Raw genomic sequence first — 17867 nt, 5'->3', positions numbered from 1 at the left:
ACTGCACCCGGCCGCTGAGGGTGTACTTTTTGTGCTGACTTGTTCCCCCCCCCCCCCCCCCCCCCCGGTGCCCTACAAAACCCCCTGGTCTGCCCTCCGAAGACGCGGGTACTTACCTGCTTGCAGACTGGAACCGGGGCACCCCCTTCTCCATTGAAGCCTATGCGTATTGGGCACCACTTTGACCTCTGCACCTGACGGCCCGAGCTGCTGGTGTGGTAACTTTGGGGTTGCCCTGAACCCCCAACGGTGGGCTACCTTGGACCCAGCTTTGAACCCTGTAGGTGGTTTACTTACCTGCAAAACTAACAAACACTTACCTCCCCCAGGAACTGTTGAAAATTGCACTGTGTCCAGTTGTAAAATAGCTTATTGCCATTTGTGTGAAAACTGTATATGCTATTTTGCTAATTCAAAGTTCCTAAAGTTCCTAAGTGAAATACCTTTCATTTAAAGTATAGTTTGTAAATCTTGAACCTGTGGTTCTTAAAATAAACTAAGAAAATATATTTTTCTATATAAAAACCTATTGGCCTGGAATTGTCTTTGACTGTGTGTTGTACAACAAATGCCTACCCTCTGATAAGCCTACTGCTCGACCATACTACCACAAAATAGAGCATTAGAATTATCTCTTTTTGCCACTATCTTACCTCTAAGGGGAACCCTTGGACTCTGTGCAGGCTATTTCTTACTTTGAAATAGTACATACAGAGCCAACTTCCTACAGCTACCCTGCACTTATATTGTCTAAGGTTTTGCTTAGACACTCATCACATATGCACTCATCTGTGATATAGTGCACCCTGCCTTAGGGCTGTAAGGCCTGCTAGAGGGGTGACATACCTATGCCACAGGCAGTGTGAGGTTGGCATGGCACCCTGAGGGGGGTGCCATGTCGACTTAGTCTTTTTCTCCGGACCAGCACACACAAGCTGAGAGGCACTGTGCATGTGCTAAGTGAGGGGTCCCCAGGGTGGCATAAACCATGCTGCAGCCCTTAGAGACCTTTCCTGCCATCAAGGCTCTTGGTACCAGGGGTACCAGTTACAAGGGACCTATTTGAGTGCCAGGGCTGTGCCAATTGTGGAAGCAAAGGTACAGTTTAGGGAAAGAACACTGATGATGGGGCCTGGTTAGCAGGGTCCAGTCACACTTTCAATCAAAACTTAGCATCAGCAAAGGTAAAAAGTTAGGGGGTAACCATGCCAAGGAGGCATTTCCGTCAGCCTGTTGTAAGCTGGAGGAGTAGTCCCTTCAGACAATCTGGAAAACCCACTGGTCGATGTTATAGACCGCCAGTGGGGCAGATTACAGATCCTGACCAGGAGAGATGGAAGCCCTCAAATGGCTTGTCCATAAACAATGTTTAGACATCCCCTGAAAATCCAGTTGTCCTCAACCAGACATGGCGCCACAAGGCCACTGTTGACAATACTACTCTGCCCAGTGAGTCAGTGGTATCCAGTTTACATCTGATCATGAACTCAGCTGCATCTCTCCCACCGGCAACAGACTGCTATGATCCAGGCCTCAATCAAAACCCTTGGCAGCATCTGCGCAACTGTATCCCACAGAGCGTGGGAGTAGCATGTGGTATTTACGGACCGCAGTGCCAGGCTGGTGGACGAAAACATCTTCTTTCTTATGGTGTCCAGCCTCTTGGATTCCATATCCGGTGGTGCTGTAGGGAATGCACCAGGATTTTTCGTGGGAGGTGAACGCTTGGACCACCAAGCTCTCCAGGGTAGGGTGTTGTGTGAGGAATTTGGGGTCCCCTTGGGCAGAGCGATGGCGAGCAATCACCCTATTCACAGGAGCCCCTGTGCTCGGCTTCGACCAGTACCCAAGCAGGATGTTGGTAAGGGCTTCATTAAATGGGAGAACAGGTTCTGAGGGGGTCACATCCGGATGAAGCACCTCTGTCAAGACATTCATCGTGATAGATACAGAGGGCAGGCTAAGGTCCAGGACTACAGCCACCCTCCTCACCACCATTGCAAAGGGAGCACAATTCTCCATAGTTACAGTAGGGGGAGAAAGCATGCCAGTATCTGGAGAAGTGTCAAGTCCGCTGGCTTCCGCCAAATCCACACACCAGTCCATGTCTAGGTGGACATTTTTCAGGGTGCAGCGACCCCTCCCAATCATCCCTAAGTCCTAGCGCATAAGAATGGATTCAGGCTCCAGCCTGGAAGGCAAGGCTCCAGTCGACGGATGACGCCCCTCCATCTCCGAGTCAGGGATCAGAATGAGGATAGCAGCACCAGTAAAGGAGGTGGCACAACTGGTGGCGGGGCTGGATCCACTGGCATTGATCCAGTTGGGGCCCCTCCCAAATCTGTGGGCTTCGAGGTATGTTAGCAGGAGTGGAGCATGCAAATACGAGGGGCTAGCCTCATAAAATTCCTGAGGTTGAGTGGAAGTAGCTCCGACTACCGGAAATGCTGGGAAGCACATAGCTGACCCAGGCGATAGCCCAACCGCAGAGTCAGGCCTCGAACGCTGATGCTCCCTCATCTAGTCGGCCGACGGACAAGGTGAAGTTGAAGACCTCTTTGACTTCTAGCTCTTCTTCTTGTGTGGGACTTACCCAAATGACCAGACGACTGAGTGTGACGAGGATATTGAACTTTGTGACCACTCCCAGGACCTTCCTCTCGACTGGGATAAAGATCATTGCGGCATCCCACATCAAGCAGCCTGAAGCTTGAGGGATCGCTCCCTCATAGCCTTTGGGTGAATAGAGCAGCAATAATTAGCAAGGTAAGGAATCTGCAGCTAGAAGTCTCTATCAAATGTATAATAAAATGCATATGTAAGTAATGTCTGCGTAGTCACATCACTATGTTGGACATACGTTGAATACAGTATATTCCACACATTCATTAAACAAGATCAAACATAATATTTGATTTATATATACAGTGCAGTAAGAAAGTAATACATTACCAAGGTCATGATCCTGCTATAAACTAGTGTCTCATGGAAATAATTTTTGAAAAAAATGGATAAAAGTAGAACTTGCCATACCATTCATTGTAATGTCATATGATTCCAGTTTAAGAATTTTTTCCTTAAAGAGCTGCTGTTGCACATCACTCTCAAGATCATGTTGCCCTTTTGTAAACCATTCAAAGCACATCTGTAAATCAAGGTATAAATTATAAAGTCTCATTAAGCAACTCAATTGTTCCAACAAACTCTTTGATGCCCAAGAAAAAACACTGAAAACACAAGAGTGGCAATTCTCACTTCTAAACGTTTCTTGCAATGCCAAAACATGTGGTGCAAAGTATGTAAACGAATGCATTATAATACAGCATGGTCACCACAAAATCATAATTGTCAAACAAATCTGGATTAAATCCAGCTATATGTGTGTTTATTCACAGGCTTACAGAAACAGCATATAACAGCAACTATTGATTATATTTCTGAAAATAGTGGGAGAAGCAAAGTGTAGTAGCATTCATGAGGATCACAGACAAAAATCACCTTCCTTTGTTGCACAGGTACGATTGCAGGAAACAGATAAACGCTGAGCACCACTGAAAATTCTAGAGGCAGCCTAATAACAGAAATAACAAGAAAACTAACTACCCTAATCCAAATTAGCGCATTCCCTTCCAGGTTATGTCCTAATAAAACTGATGGAATTGGGGGACGTCAGATAAGGCAACAAAAATGCTCATGCACAGGATTCAGGGTAATATAATGAGGCTTATAATACTATATGATCTGTAACCACACAGAAGTAAGAGGCCTGCCACTACCCAATACAAATATAATATCAATCTACAATAAAAAATGTGGTACCCTTGACAAAGGTTTACTTCTTTGAAAACATAATTGCTTTAAGCAGCAGCTTGGGAACTGTAAAAACACTGGCTCACATTAGGCCTACCATAAATTAATGTAGCCTAGATTAAATAAAGATGTTAGTTATGAATTTATAGTTTGTCCTTTTGTTGTAGGTCACCCCAACACGAGTAGTCTGTACATGAGTACATAATACATCAAATTAACACCCCCAAAACTAACTTCATAATGGGATAAAAGCCTGTTCTCTATGAGGAGCAAATTAAACAAAATAGTAAGCATGCACGTTTGTCATCAAACCAGTCACGTCTAACCTTGATTAACGCCCACGCCAACAACAATCTCTGCTGACGACAACCAAATTGATCATCTAGTCAACAATGATTCAATTGATGACAACTTTGTCAACAACAGCTGCACTCCCCAGCACATGTACAATGGCCTTGGCGTCTCAGTCTACTATCTTCACTATGCAATCTATAGCTATTATGTCACGGCTGGAAGCTCCATTTAAATATATGCAAGGACCATTACTGCCACAAATTATCAGCATGGATACCTGTAGGAAACTGACAATTGTTGCCTGATATTGATGCTGACTTGACTAAGAGTGTGTGGGATCCTGCTAATCAGGCCCCAGCACCAGTGTTTTTTCCCCTAAAATGTACCATTGCTTCCACAACTGGCACACCTCTGGTAAACAGATAAGTCCCTTGTAAAAGATACAAGTGGTACCAAGGGCCCTGTGACTAGGGAGGGTCCCTAAGGGCTGCAGCATGTGTTGTGCCACCCTAAGAGACCCTCACCTAAAACATGCACACTGCCATTGCAGATTGTGTGTGTGTTGGTGGGGAGAAAAAGGCAAAGTCGACATGGCATCCCCCTCAAAGTGCCATGCCCACAAAACACTGCCTGTGGCATAGGTACGTCACCCCTCTAGCAGGCCCTAGAACCCTAAGGCAGGGTGCACTGTACCACAGGTGAGGACATGGCAGCATGAGCAATATGCCCCTACAGTGTCTAAGTCCATTCTTAGACATTGTACTTAATATGGCCACACTGTACTTACATGGTCTGGGAGTTTGTCAGTACGAACTCCCCAGTTCCATAATGGCTTCACTGAATACTGGGAAGTTTGGCATCAAACTTCTCAGCACAATAAACCCATACTGATGCCAGTGTAGGATTTATTAAAAAATGCACGCAAACGCCATTTTAGAGATGCCCCCTGTATTTTACCCAATCCTCTAGTGTAGGACTGACTGGTCTGTGTCAGCCTGCAAGTTTCTGACCCCATTGGGTGAGGGCTTTGTGCTCTCTGAGGGCAGAAACTAAGCCTACTCTGGGTGGAGGTGCTTCACACCTCCCCCTGCAGGAACTTTAACACCTGGGGGTGAGCCTCAAAGGCTCAGGCCTAGTGTTACAGTGCCCGAGGGCACTCCAGCTAGTGGAGATGCCCGTCCCCCGGACAAAGCACCTCTTTTGGCAGCCAGTTCGGTGGAAAACTTAGGAAAAACAAGGATGAGTGACCACTTCAGCTGGGACCTCCCCCCTAAGGTGTCCAGAGCTGAAGTGACCCCTTCCCTGCTGAATCCTCCATCTTGGTTTGGAGGACAGGGACCAATATGGATAGGAATGTACCCTTCACCCCAAAGGGAGTGGACACAAGGAGGATGTAGTCACCCTCTGTGACAGTAGCCATTGGCTACTGCCCTCTGACCCCTGTAAAGACCCTAAATCTTGTACTTAAGGGCTTCCCTGAACCCAGCTCACCACGTTCCTGGTGACCTACAAGAAGAAGAAGGAATGCTCAGCTGAAACACCCAGCAGAGAAGAAGGAAGAGGACAACTGCTTTGGCCCCAGCCCTACTGGCCTGTCTCCTGCTTCAAAGAACCTGCAAAAGAACAGCGATGCATCCAGTGAGCCCAGCGACCTCTACTCCAGAGGACTGCCCTGCACCCAAAAGGACCAAGAATTCCCAAGGACAGTGGTTGTGTCCAAAAAAACAAAAAAAAATACCAACAACTGAGGACTCCCTCTTCACTCCGGATGAGTTAGTCTTGACCACTCTGCACCTGAGGCCCATGGCCAGTGTCCAAGTGATCCACCCAGCTAGAGAAGGTCCCCAGGCGATTGCGAGCAAGTGCCCACTCTAGGTTGACCTGTCCACCCCTCCACAACGACACCTGCAGAGAGAATCCTGAGGACCCCCCTGACCGCAAAGTTCCGGACAAGGATTTCCGATGCCTAAAGACAGACTGCACCCGCAATGCCCAGGCCTTGGAGAACCCAACCTCCAGTGCAGCAACGTTCAGCAGGTGGTCCTCCTCCCTGTCCAACCGGTGGTGTGCCCGAGACACCCACCTGGACCTCTCCTGCAGCCTCTGAGTGATCCCGTGGCCCTTATAGACCAGCATTGGAAGCCCGCCGTCCTGTTTGCACCCTGCACCCAGCCGCCCCCATGTTGCTGAGGGTGTGTGTTTGGTGCCTACTTGTGGCCCCTCCAGTGCTCCTTCAATCCCCCCTGGTCTGCCCTCCGAGTCGCGGGTATTTATCTGCAGGATGACCTGATTCCAAGTACCCCCTGTCTCTATAGGAGCCCACGCTAAACAATTGCTAGTCTTTGACCTCTGCACCCGGCCCGCTCCGTGTTGCTGGTGGTGGGTGTATGGGGTTAACTTGAACCCCAACCGGTGGACTTCCTGAAACCCAAAGACTGAAACTGTAAGTGTTGCACTTACCTGCAAATCGAACTAACATTTCTTTCCCCCAGGAACTGTTTCCGAAAATTGCACTTAATGTCCATTTTTTTAAACAGTTTATTGCCAATAATTCAAGAACTGTATAACTTATCGATTTAAAACAAAGTACTGCTGGTAAATCTATTGAAGTACTTACCTGCAACTTGAATCTTGTGGTTCTAAAAATAAACTAAGAAAATATATTTTTATACATAAAAAACATCGGTCCAGAGTTAAGTCACTGAGTGTGTGCTTCTTCTATTGTCTGTGTGTGTTTAACAAATGCCTTGCACTATCCTCTGATAAGCCTAACTGCTCGACCACTCCACCACAAAAGAGCATTGATATGATCTACTTTAGCCTCTGTTAAGCCTCTGGGGAACCCCTGCACTCTGTGCACACTATCTCATTTTAATATAGTATATACACAGCCAGATTCCTACAATACCTGTTCACATTTTGGGTTCAAAGGGGAACACATACATTGGTGCTTAATAATAAATAACTACAGTTCTCAAACATTTTATGGATTCACATGCTTGTTTAATTTCCCATCATGGAAGGAGCCTCCAGTCACAATGAACAGTAATACCGAAAACCAAAAAGCCTTAGAGAGATGAACAATCATCATTTCAGCAGCACATCTAACTCATTGAAAATGGCCCAAACTTCAGTTAATGAGATGGAAGTGCTTCGATTTCCTCTCCTCCTAGAATGCACCTCTGGTCACATTTTAAAACAGGTGTAAGTAGTAATACAGAACGATGTAAGCCTCAAAGTAGGAAGGAGGGAGAGTTGTATGTGAATTCATGAAAGATAACAATGATGAAGAACTGTAGTTAATGGTAAATATTTCTTCTCCGTAATTGGATTGATCACGGACTCACATGCTTGAATCAGAATGGCAAGCACTATAAAAAATGAGAAATAAAGGAAGAAGGGAGAAGGGAGAAGATGTCTCCCTATAGTGAAAAACTTGTGAGGAAGTGGTTATTCAACAGCAGATTTCGGATTCAGTGCCCAACCAATAGTGCCTTGTGAATGTGAGACTTCAGTATTTTCTTTCATGTTTTTTCCCTGGCATTTGTGTGACTTCATTGCTTTCACTGCTTTTTTGGATATACGTGCATGATTTTGCGTATTATTTATATGACACATTAGATATTAATTCAGAGTGCATTTTATTAAGATGGTACAACACTAGTTTTTCTATCATACAGAAGTTTGAATTAAATATTTTAGGTTTGAAATAGATGTGCAAAAGAACAAATATGTTGGCAGATGCTGATGGGAGCATTACATAATTTTGTTTTACAGTACTTTGTACCATGTGCCACAAGAATTTGACGTTTCAAGATTGTATTCTGATATCACAATTATAACATAAAACATTTTCAGAGCTTCAAGGCTGTGTGTGGGGTGGCATATTTGCTGGTCTCCGGTCTCTAATCTGCATTCCGATGACAACAGAACAGGAGACACAGACACTGGTAGGACTTATCTTGACATGCAGCATATTTGAATGAAATGTAACGAAGGGTGGATTTGTTAAGCGCGGTCACCTGTGAGGGTATCCAGGCACTGAGTAGGTGAGAGTAGGTGTGTGGTGAGGCTGGGCCTGAGTACACGCAGTCTCGATGGTCCTGCAAGAAAAGTAATTAAAAAGCCAGGCGTTAAGCTTCTTGTGGAATACAAGAAGTAAAGAGGAGGCCCTGATAGATTGAGGGAGGTCACTCCAGTGCTTGACAGGAGAATTATTGACATCCTGCGCTAGATCTGTAGATGAGGGGTGTAAGAAGCTGGTTCTGCATATACTATGCCGAAGGAAGGTATAGTATGCACAGAGTCCACTGGATCGCCAGAGGATTTACAGAGTCTAAAGTAGATAAAACTAGTGCTCTTTTTTGTGGTAGTGTGGTCGAGCAGTAGGCTCTTCAGAGGGTAGTATTAAGCATTTGTTGTACACACACGTCAAGAAATGAGGCACACACTCAATGACTACCTCCAGGCCAATTGTTTTATGTATCAAAAATATACTTTGTTACTTTATTTCTAGAACCACAAGGATCTTTGTTGCAGGTAAGTACAGTTTTAAGAATCTATCACTTTCAAGTATCAAATGCACTTTGTTTAGAATTCACAGACAAAACTGTTTACAGGCAAGTAATACTTTTCAGCTTCAAAAGTGGAAACAGTGCAATTTCTCATAGAAAGCAATGCAGTCCTAGGGAAGGAAAAATAACACAACTCACAGGTAAGTACTTGTCTTACAATCCCAGTCTTCGGCAGTTAAGGTGTCCACTGGGCAATGTCTAGGAAGACACCTAGAGTACACCACCAGCAACACAGGGCCGGCTGAGTGCAGAGGTCAAATCGGTGTTGTGCGCCCAATGAAATCCTATGGAGACAGAGGGGGTGGGGGGTGGGCTCAGAAAGAAACAGCATGCAGGTAAGTACCTGCGACTTCAGGGCACAGACATGGGAGGTTCAGATCAGCACGGAGGAGGGGCACAGGTCAGCACCAAACACACCCTTAGCGGCACAAGGTGCAGGGTACAAACACAGCATCGGGTGCCTAATGCTTCTCAATGCGATAACAGCAGGTGTCACAAAGATGCTGGTTTTGTCCTGGGAGTCAACTGAAGAAAACCAACTCCTGGACTGGTAAGTAGAGAGCCCACTGGACGTCGCTGGACCGTCAGTGCACGGGTACCTTTAGGTGTCGGGAAATCTTCACCGGAGCCAGTCGCGGTAAGTGGGGTCCTCTGGATTTAGACTGCAGGCATCGTCATGTTGGTGAGGAGCGGCCAACCCAAGGCGGACTCGAAGTTGGAATCGCCTAGGGACCTTCTCTAGTCCGGTGGGCCACCTGGACACAGGCCGTGGGCTTTGTGTGCAGAGTAGGCAGGACTCGCAGCTCACCACCAAGTGCTGAAGTTCCTACAGGGGGGAGGTGTGAAGCACCTCCACCCTGAGCTGGCATTGTTCCTGACCCCAGAGACCACAAAGGCTCTCAACCCATGGCGTCAGAAACTTTAATGTTAGTGGCAGGCTGGCACAGACCGGTCAGCCCTATACTAGAGGATTGAGTGAAATACAAAGGGCATCTCTAAGGTGCCCTCTGTGTGCATTTTCCAATACATCAAATACTGTTATCAGAGTGCGTTTATTGAGCGGAGAGGTTTTATATCAAACTTACCAGTATTTAGTGAAGCCATCATGGAGCTGTGGAGTTCGTAGTGACCAACTCCCAGCTCATGTACTCAATATGGCCACACTGCACTTGCAATATCTAAGAATGGACTTTGCCACTGTAGGGGCATATTGCTCATTCAGCTATGCCCTCACCTATGGTATAGTGCACCCTGCCTTAGGGCTGTAAGGCGTGCTAGAGAGGTGACTTCCTATGCCGCAGGCAGTGGTTTGTGGGCATGGCAACCAGAGAGGGTGGTCATGTCTCCTTTGTCTTTTTCACACCCAACAGAGCACACAAGTTGAAATGACAGTGTGGATGTGTTTGGTGATGGGTCCCTTAGGGTGGCATAATACATGCTGTAGGCCTTAGGGACCCACCCTGGCCACAGAGCTTTTGGTACCACTGGTACATTTTATAAAGGACCTGGCTGTGTGCCAGGGGTGTGCCAATTGGGGAAGCCATGGCACAGTTTAGGGAATGAACACTGGTGCTGGGGCCTGGTTTGCAGGATCCCCGCACACACTTGGACAAGTTAACATCATATATCAAGCAAAATGTGTCTCTCTCTCTCTCTCTCTCTGTGGGTGTGTGTGTGTGGGGGGGGGGGGGGGAGCGGCGGGGGGAGAGGGAGAAGTTTGAACTAGCAATGCATTTGGATGGGGAGCTCTCCAACAAGTAATGTGATGTGGGATCAGCTCAGGAGGTCTAAGATTATGGCATCAGTGTTTTGGATGGGTTGAGGCCTGTGAAGAAGATGGGTTGGGATGCCTGCGTAGAGAGTGTTACCGTAGTCAAATCTGTTTATGATTAAGGCCAGAGTGATGGTATGTCTGGTGTCCAGTGGGAGCCACCTGAGGTTTCTGCTTAACATGCTGAGGTATTGCCCTTGTGGCAAAGTTGGTGTCCAGGATGAGACTTAGATTCCAAGCATGGTCGTTTGGGGTGGGTGTGGTTTCGAGTTCAGCAGGTGGAGTCCCAAGGTGAGCTCTTACTCCCAAAGATCAGCACTTCAGTTTTGACAGTGTTGAGCTTGAGGAAGTTATTTTTCATCCAATTGGCCACACTGGTCGTGCACTGCTTTAAATTTGTTTTGATGGGGACGGTGTCGTCCGAGGGAAAAAATTAGGTGGGTGTCGTGAGCGTAGGCGATTATGTTGATTCCGTGGAACCTGATGATATTTCCCAGGGGAGTCATGTACATATTGAAAAGTGATGATACTTGCAGGACTCTGCAGATGAGTTCTTCCGGAGTGGAAGGAAGCTATCCATTTGAGCACTGGTCTGTTTACTACCGTTGTGTGTAATCTGACAATGAGTGTGTAGTGGGAGAAAGTGTTCAAAGTGGTAGAGAGGTTGAAGAGGATAAGTATGATGATCTGTCAACGGTTAAGGATGGTGTGTATGTTTGTGGCAGCGATGAGAGCTGTTTCGGTGCTGTGATTCTTTCGGTAATCACGATTGTGAGTCATCCAGAAGTTTGTGGCATTGTTTGTGGTCAGACTTGTCTGTTGATGGGCTTTGCAATGACTTGGGCTGGGAAGGAGAGCAGAGAGATAGGTCGGTAGTTTTGAGTACTGTGGGGGGGTCGGCTGAAGGTTTTTTGAGGCGCGCAGTGAGTTTGGTGTATTTACAACTATCAGGGAAGGTGGCTGTCTAGAGGGAGGTATGGATGATGGAGGCAAGTGCAGCACTCATCGTAACTCTTCCCAGTTTGTAGATATGGTGGGGAAGAGGTTTAAAGGCACCCATGAATAGACGGTCTTCATTACTGCTGCAGTGTCGTAAATAGGTAGAGAGCTTCATGCTTTCAGTTGGTATGATGGTTGATGACGTAAGCAAGCTGAGAAGGTTGGAAGGGGGTGGGATTTGAAGTTGCTGTAGATTTCGGTAACTTTTTTATGGAAAAAGTAAGAGAGGTTGTTGCAGAGTTCTTAAGTAGGGGTGATGGTGTTAGTTGCGGCTGTTGAGTTTTTGAATTCCTTGAAGAACATGAAAAGCTCCTTGCAGATGTTGCAGACAGATTTGATTCTCAGAGTCAGGGTCTTTTTCTTCACCAATAGTAATAGTGTCTAATTAAGGCCTTGTAGGTGTTTCTTGTGGTGGTTCTTCAGGTGGTTCTCTATTTCCTTTCAAGTTTGCAAGAGTTTGCAAACTCTCTTGGACTCACTAAGGTCAGCATTGTAACAGCTAGTGTTTTTTTATTGGATCTTTTGGGTTTGGAGTTTTTCAGGGGCACCAGGGTAGTGGTGCGGGTGGTGATCCAGTGAAAACAAGGTTATGTTTCTAATGTATTTGAAGCAATTCTAAGAACTTCGACTTAGATTGAGCCTGGATTGCATTTTTGGGATCAACAAATTGGCAACAGTGATATGGACACTTTACCCCTATAAAATGTGTGATACATACTGTTGTAAAGCGGTCAACTGACAGGCTTCTATGTATATAATGTGTATAATAAATGAGAGGTGACTTCTGATTTTCTTTTTCTTTGTTCCAAAAGCACTTTGTTTTGTACCCCATATATTCTTGGGTGTTTTGGGGCAGCAACATTTTTGAATAAATGTTGTATTTATGAATAAATCACATATTTTCCTATGATAGGTTTAAGGATATTATTTGAAATTCTTTACATTGCTGTATGCTGCATATGGAAAATGTCACTTACCCAGTGTACATCTGTTCGTTGCAAGTTCCGCTGCAGATTCACATGCTGTGCATTATTCTGCCATCTAGTGTTGGGCTCGGAGTGTTACAAGTTGTTTTTCTTTGAAGAAGTGTTTTTGAGTCACGGGATCGAGTGACTCCTCCTCATCAGTTGCATTGCGCATGGGCATCGACTCAATTGTTAGATTGTTTCCCCGCAGAGGGTAAAGGAAGGAGTGATAGAGTATATAGGTACAGAGTAAAAGATGTCCATGCTAATGTTAATGTACATACATATGTAAAAATGTTTGAAACTTAAACAACTACAGGCTCCTGGGAAGGTGGGAGGGTACATGTGAATCTGCAGCGGAACATGCCACGAACAGATGTACACTGGATAAGTGACATTTTCTGTTCGATGGCAAGTGTAGCTGCAGATACATATGCTGTGCATTGACTACAAAGCAGTTTGTCCTCCCATAAATTAGAGGTGGTCAGCCTGTAGGAGTTGAAGTTGTTTGAAATAATGGTCTTAGTACCGCTTGGCCTACTGTGGCTTGTTGTCGTGATAAATCGTCTATACAGTAGTGTTTAGTGAATGTATGAGGTGCTGACCAAGTGGCTGCTTTACATATTTCAGCCATTGGTATATTCCCTAAAAAAGCCATTGTAGCACCTTTTTTCCTTGTAGAATGTGCTTTAGGTGTAACTAAGAGTTGTCTTTTGGCTTTAATGTAGCATGTCTGGATGCATCTTACAATCCATTTTGCTAAACCTTGTTTTGATATGGGATTGCCTGTATGAGGTTTTTGGAAGGCTACAAATAGTTGTATAGTCTTTCTGAATGGTTTAGTTCTGTCTACATAGTACATTAAAGCTCTTTTGATGTCTAATGTATGTAGAGCTCTTTCTGCTACAGAATCTGGCTGTGGGAAGAAGACTGTCAGTTCCACTGTTTGATTTATATGAAATGGTGATACGACCTTTGGAAGAAATTTTGGGTTTGTTCTTAGTACAACTTTATGCTTGTGTACTTGGAAGAACGGTTCTTCAAAAGTAAAGGCTTGGATTTCACTTACTCTCCTTAAAGAAGTAATTGCCACTAAGAAGGCAACCTTCCATGTTAAGAATTGCATTTGGCAGGAGTGCATGGGCTCAAATGGTGGTCCCATAAGTCATGTAAGCACTATATTTAAATTCCAAGAGGGGACTGGAGGTGTCCTGGTGTTGTAGTTTAGCAGCAATTAGATTAAGCATTAGCAAAAGACATCTTGTATTTAGTAACTATTGTGAACATTTCGCGGAATCCATTTTGTATTCATGGCAGCCATTTTCTCTGCCACATGCTGCCATGTGCTCTGTCCTACCTTTCTGTTAACTACTCTTGAAAATCCGCCTAGTGACAAGTTATATTTAGCATCACCCACTTTCGAACATGCTCAGTAAGGTCTGCAGCTGTTAGTCCTTGAAAACTGTTAGCTCCTCCTACCTGTCGACTGTGCATTTCCACATGACCTTACATGTATGCAAGTCTTGCTTCACTAATTGTACCACCTCATTTTAGCCCCTGCGTGGGTATAAAAGGACCATGCTCTCTCAGTTCAGTGTGCTACTTCAAACATTACCTAAGGGTGCTGTTTGAACTGTGGTACCACCTCATGAGGTTTAATAAACGTTGTCTTTTATTTCAGTTTCTGTGCCAACTTCTTCCTACATGGTCTGAGGACTTTGTGCAGAGAAAGGTGAACCCCTTGCACTAGTAGGCCTTGCTGAGGCTTACTTCAACAAATTGGCACCCGAACAGGGACTCATCGGCGACTCGGATGCCAAACGGATTGGTCGCGACGAAGGATTGGGATCTCGCTGCGGACGATGAATGCCTGAGGAGACCAGAGTCTTGGCAACCACAGCGTTTTTCCCTTCTTTCTGATTTGACCATCCAGGTAGCGCCGGCCCTCGACTGAGATCCTTTTTGTTCATTCATCATATAGTGACCATTTGATCGATTTTAGAACTTGGCAGTTGGAACCTGGACACCCTGTGATTGGTAAGAGCCGTTTTACGGCACTTGCTGTGGGTTTTGATGCCTTTGTTTGGTAATGTAGTTTAGCACTACTTACTGTGGCTTTCGTGTTTTGGGTGACTAGTCAATTTGTGTCCTTTGAATTGATATATAAATTGCAATTTATATAGGCAAGTAATGAGGAGAATTTTCTCCAATTTAATTTTGATTTGAACGGTACCTTAAGTGCTACTTTGATTATAATATTGCATATTCTGCACTATTTTTGGCATGCCTGTTTTTAGCGCGCTTCATAGGATGTGTTGCTTTTGTAATGGTACCAATTTGAGACTGGAAGAATCGCAACCAGCACCCCCAGAGGGGACGCCCAATAGAGATATGTATGTTAAACATGGTCTTTCTTCTATAATGTACAGCACATTATGGAATAAATACACTTGTGCGGATCCTGAGTTACGTTGGCCTATGCATGGGTCATTTGATTTGCGAAAGATCGAGTATGTGGAACAATGTATGTGTAAGCGAAAGACTAGGCAAGATATGTTTGACTGTGTACGAATGTGGGAGAAAGAAGTGCGTGGACGAGTGAAGCGTGAGCAAGCCTTGCTTGAGAAAGAGCAGCGGAAGAATGTATATGTGAAAGCATTGGAAATGAGAGAGAAAGAAATAAATGACTTAAAGGAGCTAGAAGAGAAAGAACGTAAATTACAGGTAACTGGCCAATACACTGTTAGGCAACCTCTCTATCCTATCCTTAATAAACCACATGATGATTTTTTGTTACTAGATCGCCCTCCACCTCCGTATGTTGTTCCTTCTGCCCCTCATGAGTTAGCTAAGGTTTCCAGTTCGGAGCCACAGACGATGCGAGATAGTCGCTCTATGTTGCCTGCTGACCGTGCGTCTGAGCTTAGATCTATTGCTCGTAAAACAATTTGTAGCGTTGTCTCTGCTTCTGAACTTTTAGACAACATGAAAGGGTGGACGGAAAAGGAGCAGCTATATTTTACTGAGGCATTTGGCTCAGAAGTTATTGAACTATATGGGAAATATTCTGATGAGTTAGAGCCGGATGATGTAGCAGCTGATCATAAGCAAATGCGTGATGGTCTTTTTGTTTTCTCCCAGGTGGCTGATGCAATCAGGCGTTTGGTGAAATTATGTGTTACGGCAGTCCGCTTGCAAGAGGAGTAAAGGGATTTGGACGTAGTTACACGGACATCTCAGACCGGTGGGGTGCAAGCTTCCAAGCTTCCATCTTCGGAACAGATAAGACTATGATAGTTCACGCGAAACCAATGCGGGAGGCCGCGCCTTTGTATGTTCCTCCTAAAGGATTGGGTACAAGTGATGGTAAAACTTCTGTTGATGCTAAGGGTTATTTTATTTATAATTGGGTGTATACTCCTTGGAATAGGGCAGATGTAATGGCACTTAAAACAGCATTACCTGACCCGCGGAAAAATCCAGCCGCCTTTTATAAGGAAGTTGAGGGAGCAATTAGTTCTTGTACTATGACTTTGTCTGACATTGATTTATTTTTCGGATTGATATTACCGCCAGATATGTGGACAACTGTTCGTAAAATTGATGATCGTGCAGTTTTTGGGGCATCATGGAAAGAATTAGAACAGATGGATGGGGATAGGGAACCTGCGAAAAAGCCATATCAGTTGATTCTAGATCTTCCTGCAGCCATATCAGTTAAGTTAAAAACGATTATTCCCCCTAAAAAGATAGATTGGACTGTTTTAGCATCTTGTAAGCAAAAGGCAGATGAATCGGTCTCTGATTTCTTTACACGCTTTGAAGAAGCATTTCATGATTTTAGCGGTCAGTTATTGTCAGATGATACGGGCAGACATTTGTTTGTCGATAAATATGTTGCAAATCTGTTACCAGGAATAGCTAGTCGTCTAAAAGCTAGTGAGAGTTCATGGACTACCTCTACTCCGGTTTCTCATTTGACTATGGCTCAGTATTATGAACATCAGGAATTAGAAGCAAAAGGTAGCAAGGACAAAAAGATTAAAGAATTAAAGACGAAGGTTATGTTGGCTCAAGCTTATGGTCCGCCTTTTAGAGGTAGTGATAGAGGTGGACGTGGATCTTATGGTTCTTCTTACACTCGTTCAAATTTGTCTGTTGATCAGCGTGCGTATTGTAAGAAATTTGGGCATTGGGCTGACGATTGTCCAGCACTACGTGTTCAGCATTGTTCACGTGGTCGGGGACAAATGAGAAATCGCTCAGGATATTCAGGACCTAGAAGAAGCACGAATGATCATGCTAGGGTTGATGCTAATGTACGAGGGCAGGATGGGTTTAACACTTTTGATAGGAGGAACCAATACCAGATGTCTAACCATGTGCAGCTTGATTTCCAAGATTCTGCTTATGCATAGGATTGCCTAGGATGGGGTAAGGAATCAATTGAAGTTCCAGTAGATCAGAGGGGTCCCTATGTTACAGCACATGTTTTGGGTTCTACTGATCAGTTTCTGGTTGATACAGGAGCTACTGGTAGCGCCTTGTCTAAACAATTGATTCCAAGGGCTCCCCTGTCTGGCTTAACCATTACATCGATAGGTTTCGATGGAACACCTTCCCCTAGCCCATTGTCACAACCACTTGCATTCCAAGTTGATAAGTTTATTGCTCCATGTCCATTTTTGCTTTCTCCAAATACACCAACAATATTGTGGGTCTTGATATGCTCAAGTATTTCAGGGCTACAATACGATGCTCTCCTGAAGGGGTGCGTGTTATTTTAAATGATAATCATCCTGTGATGGAAAGAGTTTGTCTTGTTAAAGAGGATATTGCATTAGCTTCACTCCCTACTACTTTGTGGGCTACTTCAGTTATTGATGTGGGACAAATGATTATTCCACTGGTACATATTAGTGTCAAGGAGGGAGCTGTATTGCCACGTTTGCCTCAATACAAAATTTCACAGGAGGGAGAAGAAGCACTCACACGAATTGTGCATGATCTTATTTCAGTTGGAGTTGTTGAGGAAGTTCTGTATAATGTTTGTAACAGTCCGATTCTTCCTATTCTGAAAAAGGATACTGATACTAGGATTTACCGATTCATTATTGATTTACGAGAAGTCAATAAGATTGTGATACCACAATATCCTGTGGTATCTGACATCACAACACTTCTTACTTTGGTTCCCCCGACAGCAACTTCGTTCTCTGTGATAGACTTGAAGAATGCTTTCTTTTCGATCCTTATTCATCCTGACAGCCGATATTTGTTTGGTTTTGCTCTAAATAAACGATCATATAGGTTTTGCAGAGTTCCTCAAGGCTAAACGGAGAGTCCAAGTATTTATAGTCAAGCGTTAAAACGACAACTTGATTCTTTTGTTTTGCCTGAAGGTGTGGCTCTCATACAATATGTAGATGATATTTTGTTGGCGAATGATACCCC

The 17867-nt window shown here is 44.6% G+C and overlaps 1 protein-coding gene across 2 annotated transcripts in view; it reads right to left on the bottom strand.

Moving 5' to 3' along the window:
* The window catches only part of USP24 (ubiquitin specific peptidase 24), a 1409949-nt gene that overhangs the window by 1177527 nt on the left and 214555 nt on the right, over positions 1 to 17867 (bottom strand). For both annotated transcript variants that reach the window (XM_069232604.1, XM_069232603.1), the window contains exon 19: positions 3034 to 3145. In XM_069232604.1, the coding sequence (XP_069088705.1) occupies positions 3034 to 3145 (112 nt within the window). The remainder of the gene's footprint in view (positions 1 to 3033; positions 3146 to 17867) is intronic.

The sequence above is a fragment of the Pleurodeles waltl genome, chromosome 4_2 (genome assembly GCF_031143425.1).
Source record: "Pleurodeles waltl isolate 20211129_DDA chromosome 4_2, aPleWal1.hap1.20221129, whole genome shotgun sequence".
Taxonomy (NCBI): Eukaryota; Metazoa; Chordata; class Amphibia; order Caudata; family Salamandridae; genus Pleurodeles; species Pleurodeles waltl.
The sequence above is the reverse complement of the archived record's forward strand: the minus strand, read 5'-3'. Positions and strand labels throughout refer to the sequence as shown.